Source organism: Oryza sativa, chromosome 1 (genome assembly GCF_034140825.1).
Source record: "Oryza sativa Japonica Group chromosome 1, ASM3414082v1".
Classification (NCBI taxonomy): domain Eukaryota; kingdom Viridiplantae; phylum Streptophyta; class Magnoliopsida; order Poales; family Poaceae; genus Oryza; species Oryza sativa.
In genome coordinates, this window is record NC_089035.1 from 42,462,590 (window position 1) to 42,481,010 (window position 18,421).

Below are 18,421 nucleotides of genomic sequence, written 5' to 3' on the forward strand. Positions count from 1 at the left end.
CTGACGCGTGGTGGACAAGAATGACCGATTTATGACCGGTCTGACACTGGTCATGTCGTCAGCAGATAGCCATTTTCCCACGTCGCGCCTGCTTCCGGCGGAAGTGGAGGTAGGTATGGGCTGTCCCATCAGAAGGTCATTCGGACGACAACCATACAAGTCTCCGTCTGTTTATGAAAAGATAGGATAAGTCCCCACAAAAAAGAGAGAGATGGTGCATGTGGTATCCCCTTGAGGTATAAAAGGAGGACCTTGCCCACTTAGAAGAGGGGGATTTTCGGATCTAGAAAGATCAGAGAGGGAGAAAGTAAGAGCTCTCTGGTTCTCCAGCTCTTTTGTAGCTTCTTCATACATAGATCCACTAAAACACAGGAAGTAGGGTATTACGCTTCTCAGCGGCCCGAACCTGTATACATCGCCAGTGTCTTGTGTGTTTCCATTCTCGCGAACCTTCCACACAAAGACTAGGAGCTTAGAATCTCACCCAGGGCCCCCGGCCGAACCGGCAAAGGGGGGCCTGCGCGGTCTCCCGGTGAGGAGCCCCACGCTCCGTCAGAGTGCTACTCAGTGGCGGACACACTCATTGGGCAGAGTGGGTCGGCCGGTCCAACTACGGTCCGAGTCGCCCCACACCCCCAAACCTCATTTCTATTCTTGTTTCTAGCACATTAATCATCAGTCTAATATTGAATAATCAGATATATCAAGTATTTTAAGTAGGAACAACAATATTTATGAAAATCCGTGTGTAAGTAGTACCATTTTGACCGTTTTTGATTTTGCCATACATAAAATTCGATTTTCTTTTTGTTTCTTTAGTGCATAATACAATCTACAGTAAAATAGTTAAATTGGCAAATATATATAAAAAATCCATTTTACTCACTTAAACTATTTTGGCGAAGCACTTAAACCCCTAAAATAATTTTCATCTCATTTTATACCCCCGAACTATTGAAAGTGGTTCCCCTTATTGTCTAGATACATTTATCTTTTTTTTATCTCTCTACATATAAGTCATACGTTTTTCGACTACCAATCTTCGTTGTTAACTTTCTCGATGTTCGTGTCGTACGCTGTTGCGCCAATGCCGTGAAGCAGCGACTATGGTTTTGTATGTGTTGTGGCATCCAGGGGCGACGCCATGTTGAGCTTGCCGAGTGCACAGGCACCAGGAAAAAATTTAGCTTTTAGTTATTAGCATCTAATCTCCACCTTTTGTGCACTCCCTAGAAAAAAAATATGTGCACCACCTTCAGCTGCCTAGCAGGCTGCAGGCAGCCCATGAAGGCCCAAGAAAGAGGGAAAACGAAAAGCCGTCCCTCGCCGCCTCGCGCAAAACGCCTAGCCCGGCGCCCCCAAATCGCAGAACGGCGGAAGCTGGAAGCGGCGGAGCGGAGGCACTGCACGGCGCACCCACTTGCCATGATCGCTGGCCACCGGCTCACCGCTCAGGTGCTCAGCACGGCATGGTAGCACGCCTCATCGAGCAGGAATCGCTGATTGCAGGTTGCGGCATCAAGGCATCAAGCCCTCCACGTCTCCTCCCTTTTTCTGCATTGTGATGGTATGAAAACATTTCTTGACCAATTTTAGTGCAAATTAATTTCTTTTGAAGCAATAAGATAGTGTTTCAATTGATTGATTACCGATTCCCCTATATTGAATTGAATTATATTGTTAGGGTTTGCAATTGGGGTTATAGTTTTGCTTATTGAAAAGAAGGTCTAAAGAATTTGGCGGGACTTGAGGATCAGGAGTTTAACTAGTACTGAAATCATGTCAAGTAAGTCATCAATTTTTTTCCCGATCTAATTAGCATTTTTTACAGGTTATTATCGTCTCATCAAGAACTCAGCTTAATTATGTATTTTGCCCATTGCTATGTAGACATGTACTACCGGATTTTTCATTTTAATAAGCATTTTTTGTCATTGTATATGTTACATTTACATTTTTATTATATGCGTAAATGAAGTGTGCACTCGGGTCCTCCATGCTCTAAATTCGCCCCTGGTGGCATCATCTAATAAGGGCTAGCTCTGCCGTCCTATCTGTATCTTAAACCTGCTTCCGCCCCTGGTGCTACTGGTTGACGTCGGTAGCGGCCGTAAGCAGTGAGGTTGCCGTAGCTACAAGGCGACGTAACGCCCTAGCTCTGGCCTGGAAACTAAAGTGTCGAGGCCGCAACCATCGTCGTCCTCACGTAGAGTAGCCGCCGCCCGCCGGTGCGGTCTGTCATGTCAACCGTGTGGCGCGCGGTGAGAGGGGTGGGGGGGGGGGGGGAGCAAAACGTGCTGGCGATTGCAAAGCGCTATGGCACGCGCGCCACAAGACGAAGGCGATGACACGACGACGCTGATTTGCGGCGGTTGTTTGGCCGGATCGACCTATGCGGCGCAAGTACGACACCACCACGACTCGGACTCGCTGACTCCCTTCGCCTCCATCATCAACTGCCGCTTCCCAGCGAGATAAACGTGTTGTCGTTCAAAAAAAGAGAAAAAGAAAAAGAAAAAAACGCCGTATCGCCTCTGCTGATTCACCACATTCGTACAGTACGCCTGCTTGTTGCATTTTTCAGAGTTCAGCCCGTACGCTTACTGGTATGTGCGTGGTTTCAACACTCGAATTTGTTGCTATCAAACTTTATATGCTGCTAATATTTTGGATTAGGATTACAAAATTACACTGAGGATGTGGGCGCAATTGAAACAGTATAAGTGTCGCTCGTCTTGTCTCGTCGTAGCTCTAACCTGGATAGGCTTGTATTTTTTTTGCAGCGACCGAGCCATGTTATGCTGTTCCCTTCGTACCACGCCTGCATGTATTGCGTTGCGCCACCCCCCCGCGGGACCCCACAACATTTATCAGCAACTAGGTGACAACAATCGATCAAATCTTTCATTCGTGCAGATAGAACCTTTAGTATCGCTATTACTCCCTCAGTACTCATAAAGAAGTCGTTCAGAACAGCGACACGGTCTACAAAACACAACTTTAACTTCTTGTTTCTATAAAAATATTTATTAAAAAGTGATATATATATATATATATATATATATATATATATATATATATATATATATATATATATATATATATATATATATATATATATATATATATATATATATATATATATATGAAAGTATTTTTCAAGACAAATTTATTCAAATAATTTTTATATTTTTAAACTCAATAACTTAATAGTTATTAATGATTTATATTCTCAAGGTTTGACTTAAACATTGTCCTAAACGACTTTCTTTACGAGTACGGAGAGAGTATAATATAAGCGATTTCCACTTTCCCTATAAATAAATTTATGTTTCACTCATCCTACTTGTGTACCAAAACAGTATTAAAAACTAAAATACCTCTACTTTATTATATTCCAATATTGCAATTATTTCTTATTTTATTTACTCCCAATATATTTATCTCGTATTTTTATGAATTCCGATGCAATGGTTAATAAAAATAAACTTACCTCAGGATAACTATTAACATGTCACAGTAGACTGTCACGTCACGGTAATGTCCGCTATCAACAGTGCTGAATAGTCGTTGAACGTTAACAGTATACGAAACGTGCATGAATACGAACCATGAACTGACCAATGACAAGTCTCCACACAGACTAATGATAGATTTCACAAATTTCAGTTACAGTAAGATAAGTATTAGATTTGCCTCAATCATACAAGTACTTGTCTACTCGATCGATCTGTTGCCATTATTACAGAACAACAACCAGCCACCAAACCTTAGGAACACCTAACAGCAGCTCACATGGGGCTTTGTACTCGGAATTCCGGAAAAAAAAAACAGTAGTATACTGTATTCACAAGAGTACTGCTGCTGCGTACTGACTACAATACTGTACATGTACTTGTCAGTCCTTTGTTTCTGAAGACGACGTTTGGTTCATATTCTTTCCCAGCTGAACATGAATATATGCATGATATCTAGCAGACATCTGTCGATCTCCTGCTCGACGGATCACCACAAAACCAACATTAGTGCCTTCCTAATACCCTGTCATCTGCAGCAGCAATCATTAGATTAGATGCTATAAACAAACAAACATTCTGGGAGTTGCGGTTAATCAACCACGACGGCTGGATGATATATATATATATATATATATATATATATATATATATATATATATATATATATATCAGAGTCAGCTAAACAAATAAAGTCGTGGTATCGAATCATAGAACCATAAGCCAATAAAACCAATCAAGTGAAAGAAAGGGCTATGTATTTGACTTCACAAGATAAGAAACGCGTTAATTCCTCTAAAGAAACGGACACACATACGTGTTGTGCACTCGGTGTCACCAATCTGTTTCTTATCAGAAGATGGCATATCACGAAGAGACGAGACGAGGTGGAGCCAGTGCAAATGGGACAGATCATACGCAGCTAATTATCACCACTAATCAATCAACCCAACGAACAAAACTAAAATCCAAAAACAAACTCGAGAGAGAGAGAGATGAAGATCAAGTACGGTACGGCGCATGTACGTACGTTCAGAGAGATTCAACACGGTTTTGGAGCCAGGGCCGTGTCAAAAACGGCCAGATTTTGAAAGGATTTTTTCGCGTGTGCGCCGAGCTGTTCCTAGCTGGTTTGTGGTGGTGGTGGTACACGAACACAAGTCGGTCACGAGCGCACGAAGTATAGGAGAGAGACACACACCTATACTGGCTCTCTCGCGCGAGCACGCGAAATTTCGCGGAAGCTGCACATGAGCTGCGGCAAAAAATGGTACAGCCTCCAACTCGTCGCGTCACCTTCCATCTCCATCCATCAGTCGATCGGTCGGCCGGCCGGCCGGGCTGCCGCGAATTCTGGATGACGTCGGTTTGCACGACCGAGCCGGTTATGTTTGAGAAGAGAGGAATCCTCCTTTGTTCCACAGAAAAAATAAATCCTGAATTGGATATGATATATTTTAATATAATAAATTTAAACACTGTTTAGATTTATGATATATCATATCTAGTATTAGTTTAGTGTTTTATATGACGGAGGGAGTACAGCAGATTGAGACATACTCCACCCATTAAAAGAAAATTTTAACCTACATTCTCCTCTATACAACGTATGACAACTCTACAAATTCGTTGTATTAGCGTATAATTAATAAAATATTAATTATTTAAACTTGAACAGTTTGGAAAGCGTGCGCATGAAAAATGATGTTTTTTTTCTTCTCTTTGTCTCAAACTTACTCGGTGGAATTTCGTTGAACCTTTTTCCAATCGTGGTAGAAAGCGTTGCACTTCTCTAATGCTACTATCTAATTAATTTACCATTTACGTAGTTTGGATTAGGGAGCAATGGTTATAATTGCCCACGCGTTTGTACTTGAGGATTTTGATGTCGATGGCATTTTCAAACGTGTATAAAATGATGCCCATATGTTGTGACGAGGTGTGGTGTGTTGTGTTTGGGTTGAACTTGAACTGTTGGGTTTGTGCCACGGCATATCTGGAAAAAGGATTGCTACAGAGGGGTAGGGTGTAAGCCTGGCCTATGTTGTTAACCGTCCTATTCAATCAGTTAGCTTGTTGGTACCTTCTGGCTTCTGCATATCAATGTTACCAGTAATAACTTTGGCCCTGTTAGTTTTCACACAAAATTTTACACCCTATCACATCGAACGTTTAAACATATGTATGAAGTATTAAATATAGGCTAAAAAAATAACTAATTTTATGTATAAAGTATTAAATATAGGCTAAAAAATAACTAATTGTACAGTTTGCGACTAATTTGCGAGATAAATCTTTTAAGCCTAATTGCTTCATGATTGACAATGTGGTGCTACAGTAAACATGTACTAATGACGGATTAATTAGGCTTAATAAATTTGTCTCGCTGTTTACTGACGGATTCTGTAATTAGTTTTTTATTAGTGCCCGAACACCTCATGCGATACCCTATATAATATCCGATGTGACACGGTAAAACTTTACACGCCTAGATCTAAACACCCCCTTTGTTAACCTTGGCGAATTTTATTTTGTGAGTTGAAAATATGTTTTCTTCTAAAAGGTTAATCAGAAGGTAGAACTCCAATGAGGAGAGTGTGTAGCAAGGTTAATGAAGAAAAAAAATGAAGAAAAATTAAGAAATGAATGGCAAACCAAGCATCTCAACGACAGCTAAAACCGAAAGGCCAACAATGCCCCGGAATTTAAAAACATGAAACATGAGACCTTTTCGTGGCAGAAATAAACAAACCAAGTCCGTGTTTAGTTTCTTTTCACTTTTTTAAGTATACCAACACATATTTTAATTATTAAATGTAGACTAATAACAAAATAAATTACAGATTCCAACTGTAAACTGTGAGATAAAGCTATTAAGCCTAATTAATCTATCATTAACAAATATTTACTGTATCACCGTATTGTTAAATTATGGTGTAATTAGGCTCAAAAAATTCGTCTCGCAGTTTACATGCAAACCGTGCCATAGGTTTTTTCGTCCATATTTAATGCTACATACATATATCTAAACATTCAGTCTAAATATTAAATGTAAGGGAACAGTTGTGATACCTAGAATCTAGCAGACTCTAGTATTAGAATATGTCTCATAACTAAAATATTTTTATAGTTTAAGATGGATGAAATATAATAGTTTCTATAACCATAATAATAATATAATTTTACAGTAGTTGGCTAGTTGCACGATGCAACCCAAAACGTTACCAGCATTGAACACCCTCAAAGTACTCACTCGGCTTGGCTGTGGCCCTTGGCTGATTGGCCCACATCCTACTCTTCCACTTATATAGCCAATAGGATAGGCTCAACGGCCTAAATAAGATATTGTAACTAAGGCTGTGTTTGGAATAGCATCTTCCTAGCATGCATAATAAATACGGAAGCGGAACGGTCCATTAGCGTGTGATTAATTAAGTATTAGCTAATATTTTTTAAAAAAATAAATCAAAATATTTTTAAAGCAACTTTTGTATAGAAACTTAAAAAAAACATACTATCATTTAGCAGTTTGAAAAACGTGCGTGTAGAATACGATGGAGAAGGGTTGAGAACCCAGGGTTCCAAACACAACCTAATATTCCTTCCATCCTAAAATAAATAAATTTAGGGTTTGAAGTTTATTCCAGAATAAACTAACTTTTATCTTTTCCACACATATTTTTTGAACTACTAAACAATGAGTTTTTTTCAAAAAAAAATCTATAGTAAAGTTAAATCTATTTTTTCAAGTTTAAAATAGTTAATGCTCACTATACTAATGACTCATTTCATATTAGGTATCCTGTCCTTTGCTTATGATAGAATACTGACTATAGCAATATCAGGATATATACAAACAAAAGTTAAGAGAATGCATATTTTTTTCATGTGTTAATGCTGGATAAAACCCAAGATAAGAGGTGGCACAACTGGTTTAGGCTTATCCAGATAAGTGACAAACACTATTTACTATATTACCACGAGAGCACAATTTTAGACGCCACCAGGTTCCAGCCAGCCGGTTTCAACTCTTACACGGTTCAGCCCCTAAAGACGGCATGACAGCCACCACAGACAGAACTCTCCAGCTGCCACAGGAGAGGGAGGCCACAGCAAATCCCGGGGGTCCCCCAAGCCGAAAACGGTTACCCTCAACGAGATAAATCCGCAGCACTCCCCATGTTGGGATTATTACCAAACGAGACGCACGAAACCCAGCCAAAAATCAAGTGACAACCCCTACGAAGCTTCCACGAAGCTCACTCCCCTCCCCCCTCCCCTCCCTTTTTATCTCCCTCCTCCTTCGCCTCCTTCTTCCTCCTCATCTCATCAACCTCTCCAAATCTCTCGATCTCCCATTCGAGCGAGATGAAGCTCTCCATCCAGTCATTCGCCCGCAAGCTCTCCCTCCCGTCGCCGAAGCGGACGTGGAGCAGCGGCGGCGGAAGCAGTAAGAGGGATGGTGGCATGTCCAAGAACGGGAGCGGCGTGAAGCGGGCCATCTCCCGCAGCGAGGCGTCGTCGTTCGCGTCGGCGTCGTCGGAGTCGGAGTCGTCCTCGGACGACGCGCTGATGGCGAGGTCGACACCGAGGTCGGTGCTCCCCGCGGAGATCTCGCGGCGGGAGCTGGAGGCCGTGCTCCGGCGGCTCGGGCACGGGGAGCCCGACGACGAGGAGCTGGACGCCGTCGCGGCCATCGCCGCCGAGGCCGAGGCGGGCGGCGGGGAGGACGAGCTGATGGAGGCGTTCAAGGTGTTCGACGCCGACGGCGACGGCCGCATCACCGCCGAGGAGCTCCGCGGCGTCATGGTCGCCATCCTCGGCGGCGACGGCGACGGCTGCAGCCTCGACGACTGCCGCCGCATGATCGGCGGCGTCGACGCCGACGGCGACGGCTTCGTCGGGTTCCAGGACTTCGCCCGCATGATGATGGCCGCCACCGCCACCGCCACGGCGACGGCGGACGGCCCGAGATCGTGGTGATCCATTCCTCCGTTCCCGCCAAAAAGATCGGACGGCCGTGATGCGCTCTGATGTGGTGTGCTTCAACTTTTTTTGGCGCGCACTAGACGATGGAAAAAAAGCCAGCACTACTAGATGCGCTGCTAATTAAGTACTCTACTAATCCAAGATGAAGAGGGAATATTATTATTAGCCTAAACCCAACCTGTAAAATCCATTAAGAGAGAGTAATCCCAAGGCGAATGCTTCGTTCTTTCAATTTTTCAAATTTTAATCCTCCAACTTGGAGTTGGAGCTGTAAGCCTAACGTTGCTGTGTGAATCGGACTTGTATCTTGCTGCGATCGAGCTACTATAAAACATTCTTTAGATCTTATGGATTAATTTACTGCACTAACTACACGACTACTCCATTGAGGTGAGCTGAATGAATGAATGAATGAGTGGATTGCAGAGGAAAATGTTGTTGTTTTTCGTAGAATGATTGGAGATTCCGATTCGCGTAGGCTTGACGAGACCGGTTGCGTCTGCGTGATGGCAACGTGGCAGCTTTGGCAAGCAGCTGGAACGTGTTCTTTTTGTCCATTTCCCTTTAGGCATCGGGCATGCGGTTTCCGGCTAGTTTCATCTGGATTAGCTGCTACTGCTCCACTGCTTTGAGTGACAGTAATGTATAACCACTTTGCTGATTAACAAAAACAAACAAAAAAAACTGATACATTGTACAGTAACTCTTTGTGGTTATTCTACTCTTTGTAGTATATATTTTTTCTCTCTCTTGCTGGTTCTTGAAAGGTGCCCATGTTTCTGTCTATTTTAGCTTACCAGAAATGCTCGGGCAAGTTCCAAGATAAGGCCCATGACATGTAGTTTTGCAATCAGTGATCACAAGATGTTGTTGTAGCTATGGTACACCATATAGTGTAGCACCTGGTTTCATCGCTTTCACGGTTCATTTTCGCCTTAACAGGATAAATACGCCACTTCATCTCAGATGGTCGTTCTTCCTTAAAGCTGTGTGCTGATTCCAGACCTAACCTTGCCTTTTCTACTATTTTTCAAAAGAAACTGTTTTTTAAGACTGTTCAAAATAACTCTGCTCTTCTCTGAAGAAAATTCAGTGGCAAGTTTTTCCATTAAAGAAGTACTTAGTAGTTAGTACTAGCAGTCACTCTCCAAGCATGCAGTGCTGCTGCCTTTCCTTCCTTTTATCGGTGCTTCAAGAAACGCTTTACAGTACAATGAATCCTGACACCCGGATTATGATTAGCAGCCTGGAGGAGTGTTTGATTCAAGTTGAAGCCGTACACTAATTCTGAATAAACAGTATAAGTACAAGATCATGAACATTCAGACAACGACCTTCCAATCAGGAGATCAGATTTGGTCAACCTGTCATGGCAAGGCAGCTCCTATGACAGCTACTAGGACTGGAGTAGTTTGAGTCCATCTTTGTGATTTCCAACCTGCATGAAGTAGTAAAGCTTTGAGCAATTGCCTAGCAGATGCCCTGGTAAGCTGCCTTTCTTTTCTCTTCTGAAGATTGGTAAGCTGCCATGGAGTTTCTTGGTAGAAACTCGAGGCCGAGCAACAGTGCATCTCTGTAATATTTGGCAGTTTTCGGCTTTCTGCCTGAGGAAATTTCTCAACAATCGCTAGCCAGGCCATGTTACTGCGTAAAACCATGCTCTTAAGAAATGTGAGTCAAAGAAGAGTATCCTGCTCTGTGATGCAGTTTTTGACCGAGGTCAGGGAATATTTGTACTCCTACAACCAGTAGTACGTGTCACTGCTACTACGAGATTTATAGTAATAGAAAATATCCCGTCCAATTTTAGTTTTTTATATTTTAAGACTGAGGGAGTAGTAGTACTCATACCTCGGCATGCTCATCGGTCACCTTGGTTGCAGCAACATTAGCCTGCGACTTGTGTTTCTCTCGCCATTGTTACTGTAGCAGTATTAAAGTGAAGCTGCATTTCCGGCCGTTACCATGGCGACAAGACAAACGCAGCTGCACCTGCAACCTCGCCGCATGTGAGCTCTGGCCACACGACAATGGTCCCCGTCACGCTCGTCTTGCCCTGTCGCCGCCTCGCCTCGCCGGCGGGTAAATCTAGGCCTGGATTAGCAGTTTCGCCTTTGCAATTTTGCAGCGCGACGCAGTTGCCGACCTGCAAAGCGAGAGCGACTCTCTTTCGCATGCGTTCTGGGGTTTGGTCCGTCAACGAAACGGAGGTGCGTGCAAGTGGGTTAGAACTTCCTCCAAAAGCTCAGGGGAAGTGTGCTCCACTAGGTCTAGTAGTAGTAGGAGTATGGCTTTGCTAGTTTCAGTTCGCTTTGTACTCGGAACAGTAGGTGTGGCTGCGACTGCAATAGTGCAATGCAGGTTTCGCACCTACTACTACTTCTACTGTTGAGAGCCAAGTTTGTCTTTGTCACTCACTTGAGCCTTTTCTCTTTTTCAGATCGAGTAGTAGTATTCCCATCGTTCTATTTTAAGTGTAGCTATGGTTTTTCACGTTCAATTTTGACCATCTGTTTTATTTGAAATTTTTATAAAAAAAATTTATAAACATAAGTCGCAAGTAAAATATTATTCATGTTTTATCATCTCATAACAACAAAAATACTAATTATAAAAAAATTCAAATAAGATGGACGATCAAACTTAGGTACGAAAACTTATGGTTGCACTTAAAATAGAACGGAGGGAGTAGTAGATAGCACTAGCGTTGTCTTTTACTACCAGCTGAAGCCTCTGTCCGCGCGTGCACATGCTCCTGCCTTTTTAGTCCTTTTTTCCTACTGGCTTGGTGATATGAGGTTAAAAGTTAAACATTGTGCATGCAAGGGGAAAAAGGGATCCGAGGCGTGTTATTTTTTGTTCTTTTGTTTCAGGCAAGGCTCGGATGACAACTTCCTTGATGTTTCCTTGGCGTGCTAGCTGTGGTTTGATGATCTCCCAGAACTGGAGGCACAAGCAAAGCAGAAGTCAGTGCAGCAGCATGGGTGATGTTGGGTTCACCATGGAAGCTTGTGAAAGAGGAGGTATCCCAAGTGCTTGAAAGAATGAGTTCTTTTTTTTCTCCTTTGCTTCCAACAAAGCACATCAGCAGTGGAGTGCAGCGCAGGGCAGGGCGGATTGAGATCCCGCACCGTGACTTTTTCACGGACAGGTGGACCCGATGATCTCTCGGCCCACATGTCAGTGACAAAGGCACGGTGCAGTAGACTGCAGAGGATCCTAATCCGGGCAGGGCAGGATGACCCCTCTTGTTTCAGATCATGTCTACTACCAGGAGCAGAGACCATCGTCTAACAACGACAATCAGTGCAACCGGAGAACAATAATACATGACTCAGATTCACCAATCTCTTCTTATTCAATCCAAGTTCAGGGATATGAGCATGAAAAATGTAAGTTTTCTAAAAAAAAAGAAAACAGTACTACAAGCATAAGAGAGATTGATCAGGCCGAAAGGCGTAGCGAACATTTTACTGTGCTTCGGCATCGCCAATGAATTCTCCATTGGCGTCCCAAGGCCTAGTTTCAAAAGACTTGCCGATCATACTCCTTTTCTTGTTCACTGACCCATCATCACGGGCGTATTCAGGGAAATAATCCAGAAATGATTTTGTTCCAAGAGTATTTACTCCTTCAAACAGAAACTCCATCACCAGATCCTGATTGTCAAGATGATACATACCTCAAAATTCAAATAACACCACACAGAATATAAGTCAAAAGTAAGTATAAATGTAGTGATGGCCCAGACAAAACCTCGGCACGACTTTCACCAATTAACTTCTTCAAAAGGGGATAGCCAGGATCCTGCACATAGAGGATGCACAAGATCAACATAGTATCTTTCATAACACCAATGGATGAGTAGCAGAATGAGGCAAGTAATACTCAAGTCTCCGAGTATAATTTTCTAAAGTGATATCTGATTCTGATGGAATAAAAAAACAACCTTCTCAGCCCTCCATGTGAGATATTTATGTTGTTCTTCTTGGTTACGAGCAATTGTTGCTTTGTTATTTTCTTTAATTGCTTGGTCCATTAATTCAAGCCAGACCTACATAGTGAGAATATTCAGATTTGATGGCTGCACACAAGAGAATAATCCTTCAAGAAATTCAGTCCAAAATTCACATTGACAAAACAAGGGCAGGAAACTTGTTCAAATTTCGTGTTTCTCTTAAACTTTTTGAGAAAATTTAAAGAAATAGTCTGGTCTTGCCTTATAATAATCCACGAAAGCTGAATGTAGAACATGGTGGTTGTGTTCAGTTGACTCAAATATTGTCCAGATCACAATTGGAGAGAAGAACTTCAATGACTCACTCGTAATCTTGCCACCCCAAGGAAGAAGCTGCATATCCTCTAAATAAAGATATCGAGCTAAATAACAATTTATGAGGCAATAGGTTGGGTGGAGCCAGGAAAGATCCATGTACCTCGTTATACTTGTGTACAAGAGGCATTATACTCCTATAGTACTTATCTTTGTAATCCTTGTGCACTGTAGTATCATATAGAGGATTGAGGTCCCTGCAGATAGTTTGAATTGTTCGTTCAGGGCTCATATCCATTAGGTTTTAGGCAAGGAAGAAAGCCAACAATACTTTTCCTTGCAACAGCAACTATTCTCTGACACTTACAATACAACAATACTTTGTGCATGAGTTGTAAAAACGTTGGCGCAAAATATAGGAAGATCGTATTCAGGTTCAGAGAAAGCGGCAAAGTCAAGAACCTGCATAGGAATATGCATTGTAAGTATAGTGGAGCATTTTCCTAGATAGAGATATGGGGCATTCAATTGTAACTAGCAAGCAAAACTCTTCACATGTTATATGGAGAATGGTAAAACATGACGTAAGCTGGCGGGTCAACACTTTTAATTTGTTGCATTGTAGAAAAAGAATAGTCATAAATTGATCAAATCAAAGCAATACATTTTTTTTTTCAGTGAAAGATCAACGAAAGATTTAACGTGGATCGTGTTGTAGAACTATGACTGGATATAAACGTTCCAAATCACAATGAAGCAGAACCAGGACAATGTTTAAAGCACAGGGGAATAGGAGATAAGTCAGGGAAAGCAACATTGTGGACTTGTGGTATTGTTAAGAGAGTTTTGATCAAGTAAACTTGAACAGAAATCCCCAACATAGATTAAATACCTGATATGAGTTTTTCTTCTCGATTGTCAAGCTGCGAAGCAATCTAATTTTCGGTGCACTGAATGAGAGAGCATTGAAAACTGTATTATCATCATTGGGTTTTATAGACTTGAACTTTTCCTGGAAGCATAAAACAATACAAGGTCAACTACTTACATTTACATGAGACAGAAATATTGACAGCCTGAGACAGGGCTTAGAAACATGGTTGAAGCTAGCTGCCACTATTGGGCGACATAGCTCTGATAGATACTACTATAAATAAATAAATTGCACAATCAAATGTCTATGCTTGGTAGCCTGCTTCTTCACAAGATTAAACAAGTAATCACAATCACTTGGTTGCGACTAAAGAAACAACGATTAGGTTATGTCATTGTTTACAAGGGATTAATTTGTTCACATATGAAAGCTAGGTTTCCCAGTGCTGGTCTACAATAGCAAAAAAAAAAAATCATCAGGTAACGACCAATCGCAACAGTATGGTCGTAGTGGTAGCTCTAGCTCACAACTATTACAATTTTGTTTTTCAGACAGAAAAAAAAATCATCAAACCAAGGGCACCTAGTAGTTCACCAGTATTTGAACCAAGTAGCTAACAGTAGACTCTACTAGGTTGCAAGAACATGAGCTAGATTTTGTTTTGCTGCAAGGAGCATGCTAAGGTAGGAAGAACAACAAGAAGAAGAACCTGGGAGGGGTGAGGGGTGAGGGTGGTCCGGAGTCGGGTCTCCTCCAGCGCGAAGCTGACGAACTTGTGGTACAGCAAGCCGGCGCCCAAGCTCCCGCCGCCGACGCCGCCGCTGCTCATGCTCTCTCCCCAGCTGCAAGCCAAGCCTGCAAGCAGCCACTCTTCAGTGGCAAGTAGTAGTTGTGTTCTCTTGATAGAGATAAACAGATTAGCCACATCTGTCCCTGCACCAATCGCAAAGCAGCTTTCCTCCTGCCAGCCGGAGCACCACCGCATCCCGCCTGTCATCCATGCATGCCTGCACATGGTTTGTAGCATCATTTGTATGAAACTATATATGTATCTCTCTGACCATCTGGACAGGGTACTAAGCATGTGAAGATCAACCTCTCCATGATTTTTAAGAGGGGGATTTCCTGCCATTATGTCATCTGACACTGACAAGGTCAAAAGTTTAAGCAGTACTTACCTGAGGCAGAGACCAGATTAGTAACAGGTTACTTACTTCTGACAAAATATTACATAAGACCTTGCCATTCCCAGCACAGCACTAGTATATTCAGGTTCAGGTAGGTGGCTGAGCTGAGCAGAAATCAGATGATACTGTTACAGCTTCGCTCTGATCATTAGCTAAACAAATCATGTATTAGGAGGAGCGGTTCGTTTCATCGTCAGCATCCAATCCAATCATTGCTTGCTGTATACTAGTAACAACAATTCCCTCCATTTTCTCAAGAATATTCCCTGCTTTCCTGCTCACTTCCTGGTCACTGGCTAGTCCATGTTCCAATATGCACATTGATCTGAAAGAAAAATGCACACAAAAAGAATGGGATAAATACTCACTCAAACCGTTTTTAATCTTGAACAACCTGGCTAGGTTTTAGCTTGCACAGAGGCTGGACGTCCAAAGCTACTCAGAATCTAAACTGTCAGTGATGCCTCCGTTTACAATTGCATTTGTAGCATTGCAAAACTAGTTTCATTCTGCAATATGATTTATGTGCAACCCTTTGGAGTACACATGTTCAATTCGGTGGATTATACACCTCCAATTTGAATTTTGAAGTATAATTTTCAGTTTGAAAGCAGAACGACCTAGTATCATCTGATTCTTATGTGATCGAACTGCAAATCAAAAGACAATCACAGAGGGATAAAATGCCCTCAAAATAGGGGATCATATAAAGATCAGATTACTGACATGACATCCAGAAGGGGATTATATTAAGATCAGATTAACTGACATCCAGAATTCCAGATGGTGAACAATCGAAACAAGAATGCAAGATCCAAGATCCAAGACTCTTACTCCACGCAAACGCTTACATCTTGTGGGGAAAAAAAAGAGAGAAAGCATTGGCGTGTCTTAGAACCAAAAGCAGGGGATAGAATTGCTGCTTTTTAGCCTCCAATTTCCAATCTACCAAGAAAGAAACTAGTAGTAGTTGAGAATCGCAATTATTAGTAGAAAGAATCTAGGGCTAGTGGTCTTTTAATCGGTTGTATATACACTTAAAATTTCCACCGCACACGGCACGCTCGGATGGATGGATGGATAGGAGTTGGTCAATGAGGAGGATGAGGAGAAGGGAAGAAATTGGGTGGTTGATTGATCCTAGGCGATCTTGGCGAAGGAGCCGCCTCCGGCCATCATGACCTTGAATTCCTCGAAGGAGATGAGGCCGTCGCCGTTCTGGTCGACGCCCTCGATCATGCGGCGGCACTGCTGGACGGTGGCCTTCTCGCCGAGGCCGTGGAGGACGCGGGCGAGCTCGGCGGCGGAGATGGTGCCGTTGCCGTCGGCGTCGAAGACGCGGAAGGCGTGGCGGAGGTCCTCCTCGACGGCGGCCGCGTCGCCGCTGGCGGTGGCGTTGAGGGCGGCGAACTCGTCGAGGCTGATGAAGCCGTCGCCGTCGGCGTCCGCCTCGGCCATCATGCGGGCGAGCTCGTCGTCGGTGGCCGCGTGCCCGAGGCTCTCGAACAGCGCGCCGAGCTCGGACCGCGAGATCCGGCCGTCGCCGTTGGCGTCGAACTTGCGGAACACCCGCTCCATCTCCTCCTCCGGCGTCGGCGCCGGGGACCCGCCGCCGGACGCGGGGTCGGCCTGCGGCAGCGGCGGCGACTTGGAGCCGCTCCGGCGGCGGAACAGGGCGGGCATCTTGATCTTGACCATGGCGTGGGGCTTCGATTGCTCTGCCTCTCTCTCGTCTCGTGATCTCCTCCTCGGCTTTGGTGGTTGCGGCCTCGTCTAGGAGGAAGACGCCGCTTATTTATAGCGGAAAGTTAATGAGCGGTTACTGCTGCGGAGCCCGAGATGGAGAGGGGTGGCTTTGGATGGAAGGTGTCAAGCACGGTTTCGTGAACCGCAATAACCGTGAAAAACCGTATAACATTTATCAAAAATTTAAATTATTTTTTAATTTTATTTGAATTTAAGGAGATTACCACGGTATTTATATTCGTACCCCCGCAGTAAGCCCAGTAACCGCGGTAACCGCGCGGTTACCGACGGTAAGGGAAACCCTGGTGCCAAGGTGCCAAAGCGGACTATAAATTTCCATATAAATTTATACATTATAGTCGTAAATGGCCTACTCCCATAATATAAACATTTTTAGCTATGAATTTGGACAGCTTTGTGTACAGATTCATAATCAAAAGTTGCTATATTTTGGGACGGAGGTAGTATCCAATTGTAATAAACATTAAAAATTTTAAAAAAGGAAAGTGTTTCAGATGAAGTGGAAAGCATGTACACCCTTTCGTCCCAAGAAAAGATAAATTCTAACGATGAAACTAGACAAATAATTGTCTAAGTTCGTTCCTAAAAATATTTTTTTATGATGAATGGTGTATGTGGCTAATATTATGGGCTATGTTAACCAGTAAAGTTTCCGTCTGATTTGCGATATCATAGATAGCTTACTTGATTTTGATAGTATCCTACGAAATTTAGGAAATTATGTGATGGTTATATGTACACTTGTTAACATGGGTTTTATTGATGGATATCGTAGGAAACTAATCGTGGATAACGTAAAATGCTACTATCTCCGTTTCAGAATTTATACGCTGCCATTTCACGACCCCCAAATAAAGACATCCTTGATGGTGAGAAAAAGGGTTATGTGTTACTTGTACTATAGAACTCTCAAACAATATGCAAACTTAACACGTTGCAAACACAAGGTCGGTAGCAAACTTGCATTGTCATCAGCGAGATAATTGGCAAGCTAATTATAAGTAAAGAAGAATAAAAGCATTTGCTTGTAGTATGACGACATGTATATTCCTTTCCTTCTATACACATTTGGGGTGGTACGTAATGCTTACCTGCAGACGTAATGCCATAAAAGTTCATTCGTTCTACCACATTTGGGACAAACATGACGAAATAATAATAATATGTACTTTTATAGATGACCACTTTAAGCATATGAAACTAGGAAAAATATGTAGTGTATATGTAATGCAAACCTGAAAACTAACGTTAGATTTAAAAATGGATGCATGAGATCTAACGACAGTTTTCAGGTTTTCACTACATGCACTGTATATTTTTTCCTACGAAACTATAGTATTTGTGACATGGTTTTTTCCATGTTAATATTTCCCATGGTACACATGAAAACTATACAATATGAAGATCCAAGCCCATTTGTAACACAAGAAAGATAGCATCGAGACTATAAATTCACTCGTGTTCTCCACCTCCTTGAGAATATATGTCAGCGAACACACTTAAGGCTGCGTTCAGCTGAGAAGAGATGGGATCTTTTAATTAAGCCGTGCACATAAAATGAAATAACTCATTAGCACCTATCTAATTAATCAGGTACCAACTAAAAACTTGAAAAAAGATTAAAATACTTTTAAAGTTTTTTTCATATATAACCATTTAGCAATTTTAGAAAGTGTATACTAATAAAAAAAAGAAAGTAGAAGATGGGCAGACGGAGTATCAAGTACAACCTTAGGCTATGTTTGAAAGAGAGGATGGATTTTGAGCGGCACACAAAAATAAGGCAATCCATTAACATATAACTAATATAATATTA

The 18,421-nt window shown here is 42.4% G+C and overlaps 3 protein-coding genes across 3 annotated transcripts; 1 reads left to right on the forward strand and 2 right to left on the reverse strand.

Annotated features, from left to right (window-relative positions):
- Nucleotides 1–7,838: 7,838 nt before the first annotated feature.
- On the forward strand, nucleotides 7,839–8,860 carry LOC4325760 (probable calcium-binding protein CML23). Its single transcript, XM_015791825.2, has one exon. It carries the CDS (start codon nucleotides 7,884–7,886, stop codon nucleotides 8,496–8,498), a length of 615 nt encoding a protein of 204 aa, XP_015647311.1. The 5' UTR covers nucleotides 7,839–7,883; the 3' UTR covers nucleotides 8,499–8,860.
- Nucleotides 8,861–11,834: 2,974 nt separating this feature from the next.
- On the reverse strand, nucleotides 11,835–14,658 carry LOC4325761 (phytochromobilin:ferredoxin oxidoreductase, chloroplastic). Its single transcript, XM_015766829.3, has 8 exons — nucleotides 14,361–14,658; nucleotides 13,670–13,789; nucleotides 13,145–13,239; nucleotides 12,941–13,034; nucleotides 12,724–12,855; nucleotides 12,454–12,558; nucleotides 12,261–12,311; nucleotides 11,835–12,163 (listed from the first exon to the last, which is right to left on the reverse strand). Exons 1-8 carry the CDS (start codon nucleotides 14,646–14,648, stop codon nucleotides 11,975–11,977), a joined length of 1,074 nt encoding a protein of 357 aa, XP_015622315.2. The 5' UTR covers nucleotides 14,649–14,658; the 3' UTR covers nucleotides 11,835–11,974.
- Nucleotides 14,659–15,545: 887 nt separating this feature from the next.
- Nucleotides 15,546–16,603, reverse strand: LOC4325762 (probable calcium-binding protein CML10). The gene has a single exon (NM_001401490.1). It carries the CDS (start codon nucleotides 16,534–16,536, stop codon nucleotides 15,979–15,981), a length of 558 nt encoding a protein of 185 aa, NP_001388419.1. The 5' UTR covers nucleotides 16,537–16,603; the 3' UTR covers nucleotides 15,546–15,978.
- Between the last annotated feature and the right edge of the window lie 1,818 nt (nucleotides 16,604–18,421).

What these genes read in the sequence shown, in the direction of transcription:
- LOC4325760 (XM_015791825.2), top strand. Translation starts at nt 7,884, where the DNA reads ATGAAGCTCTCCATCCAGTCATTCGCCCGCAAGCTCTCCCTCCCGTCG.
- LOC4325761 (XM_015766829.3), bottom strand. Translation starts at nt 14,648, where the DNA reads ATGACAGGCGGGATGCGGTGGTGCTCCGGCTGGCAGGAGGAAAGCTGC. An exon ending in TCACCCCTCACCCCTCCCAG is followed by an intron (nt 13,790 to 14,360) that starts GTTCTTCTTCTT and finishes TTATGCTTCCAG; the next exon opens with GAAAAGTTCAAGTCTATAAA. An exon ending in TCACATGGAGGGCTGAGAAG is followed by an intron (nt 12,312 to 12,453) that starts GTTGTTTTTTTA and finishes CTCTATGTGCAG; the next exon opens with GATCCTGGCTATCCCCTTTT.
- LOC4325762 (NM_001401490.1), bottom strand. Translation starts at nt 16,536, where the DNA reads ATGGTCAAGATCAAGATGCCCGCCCTGTTCCGCCGCCGGAGCGGCTCC.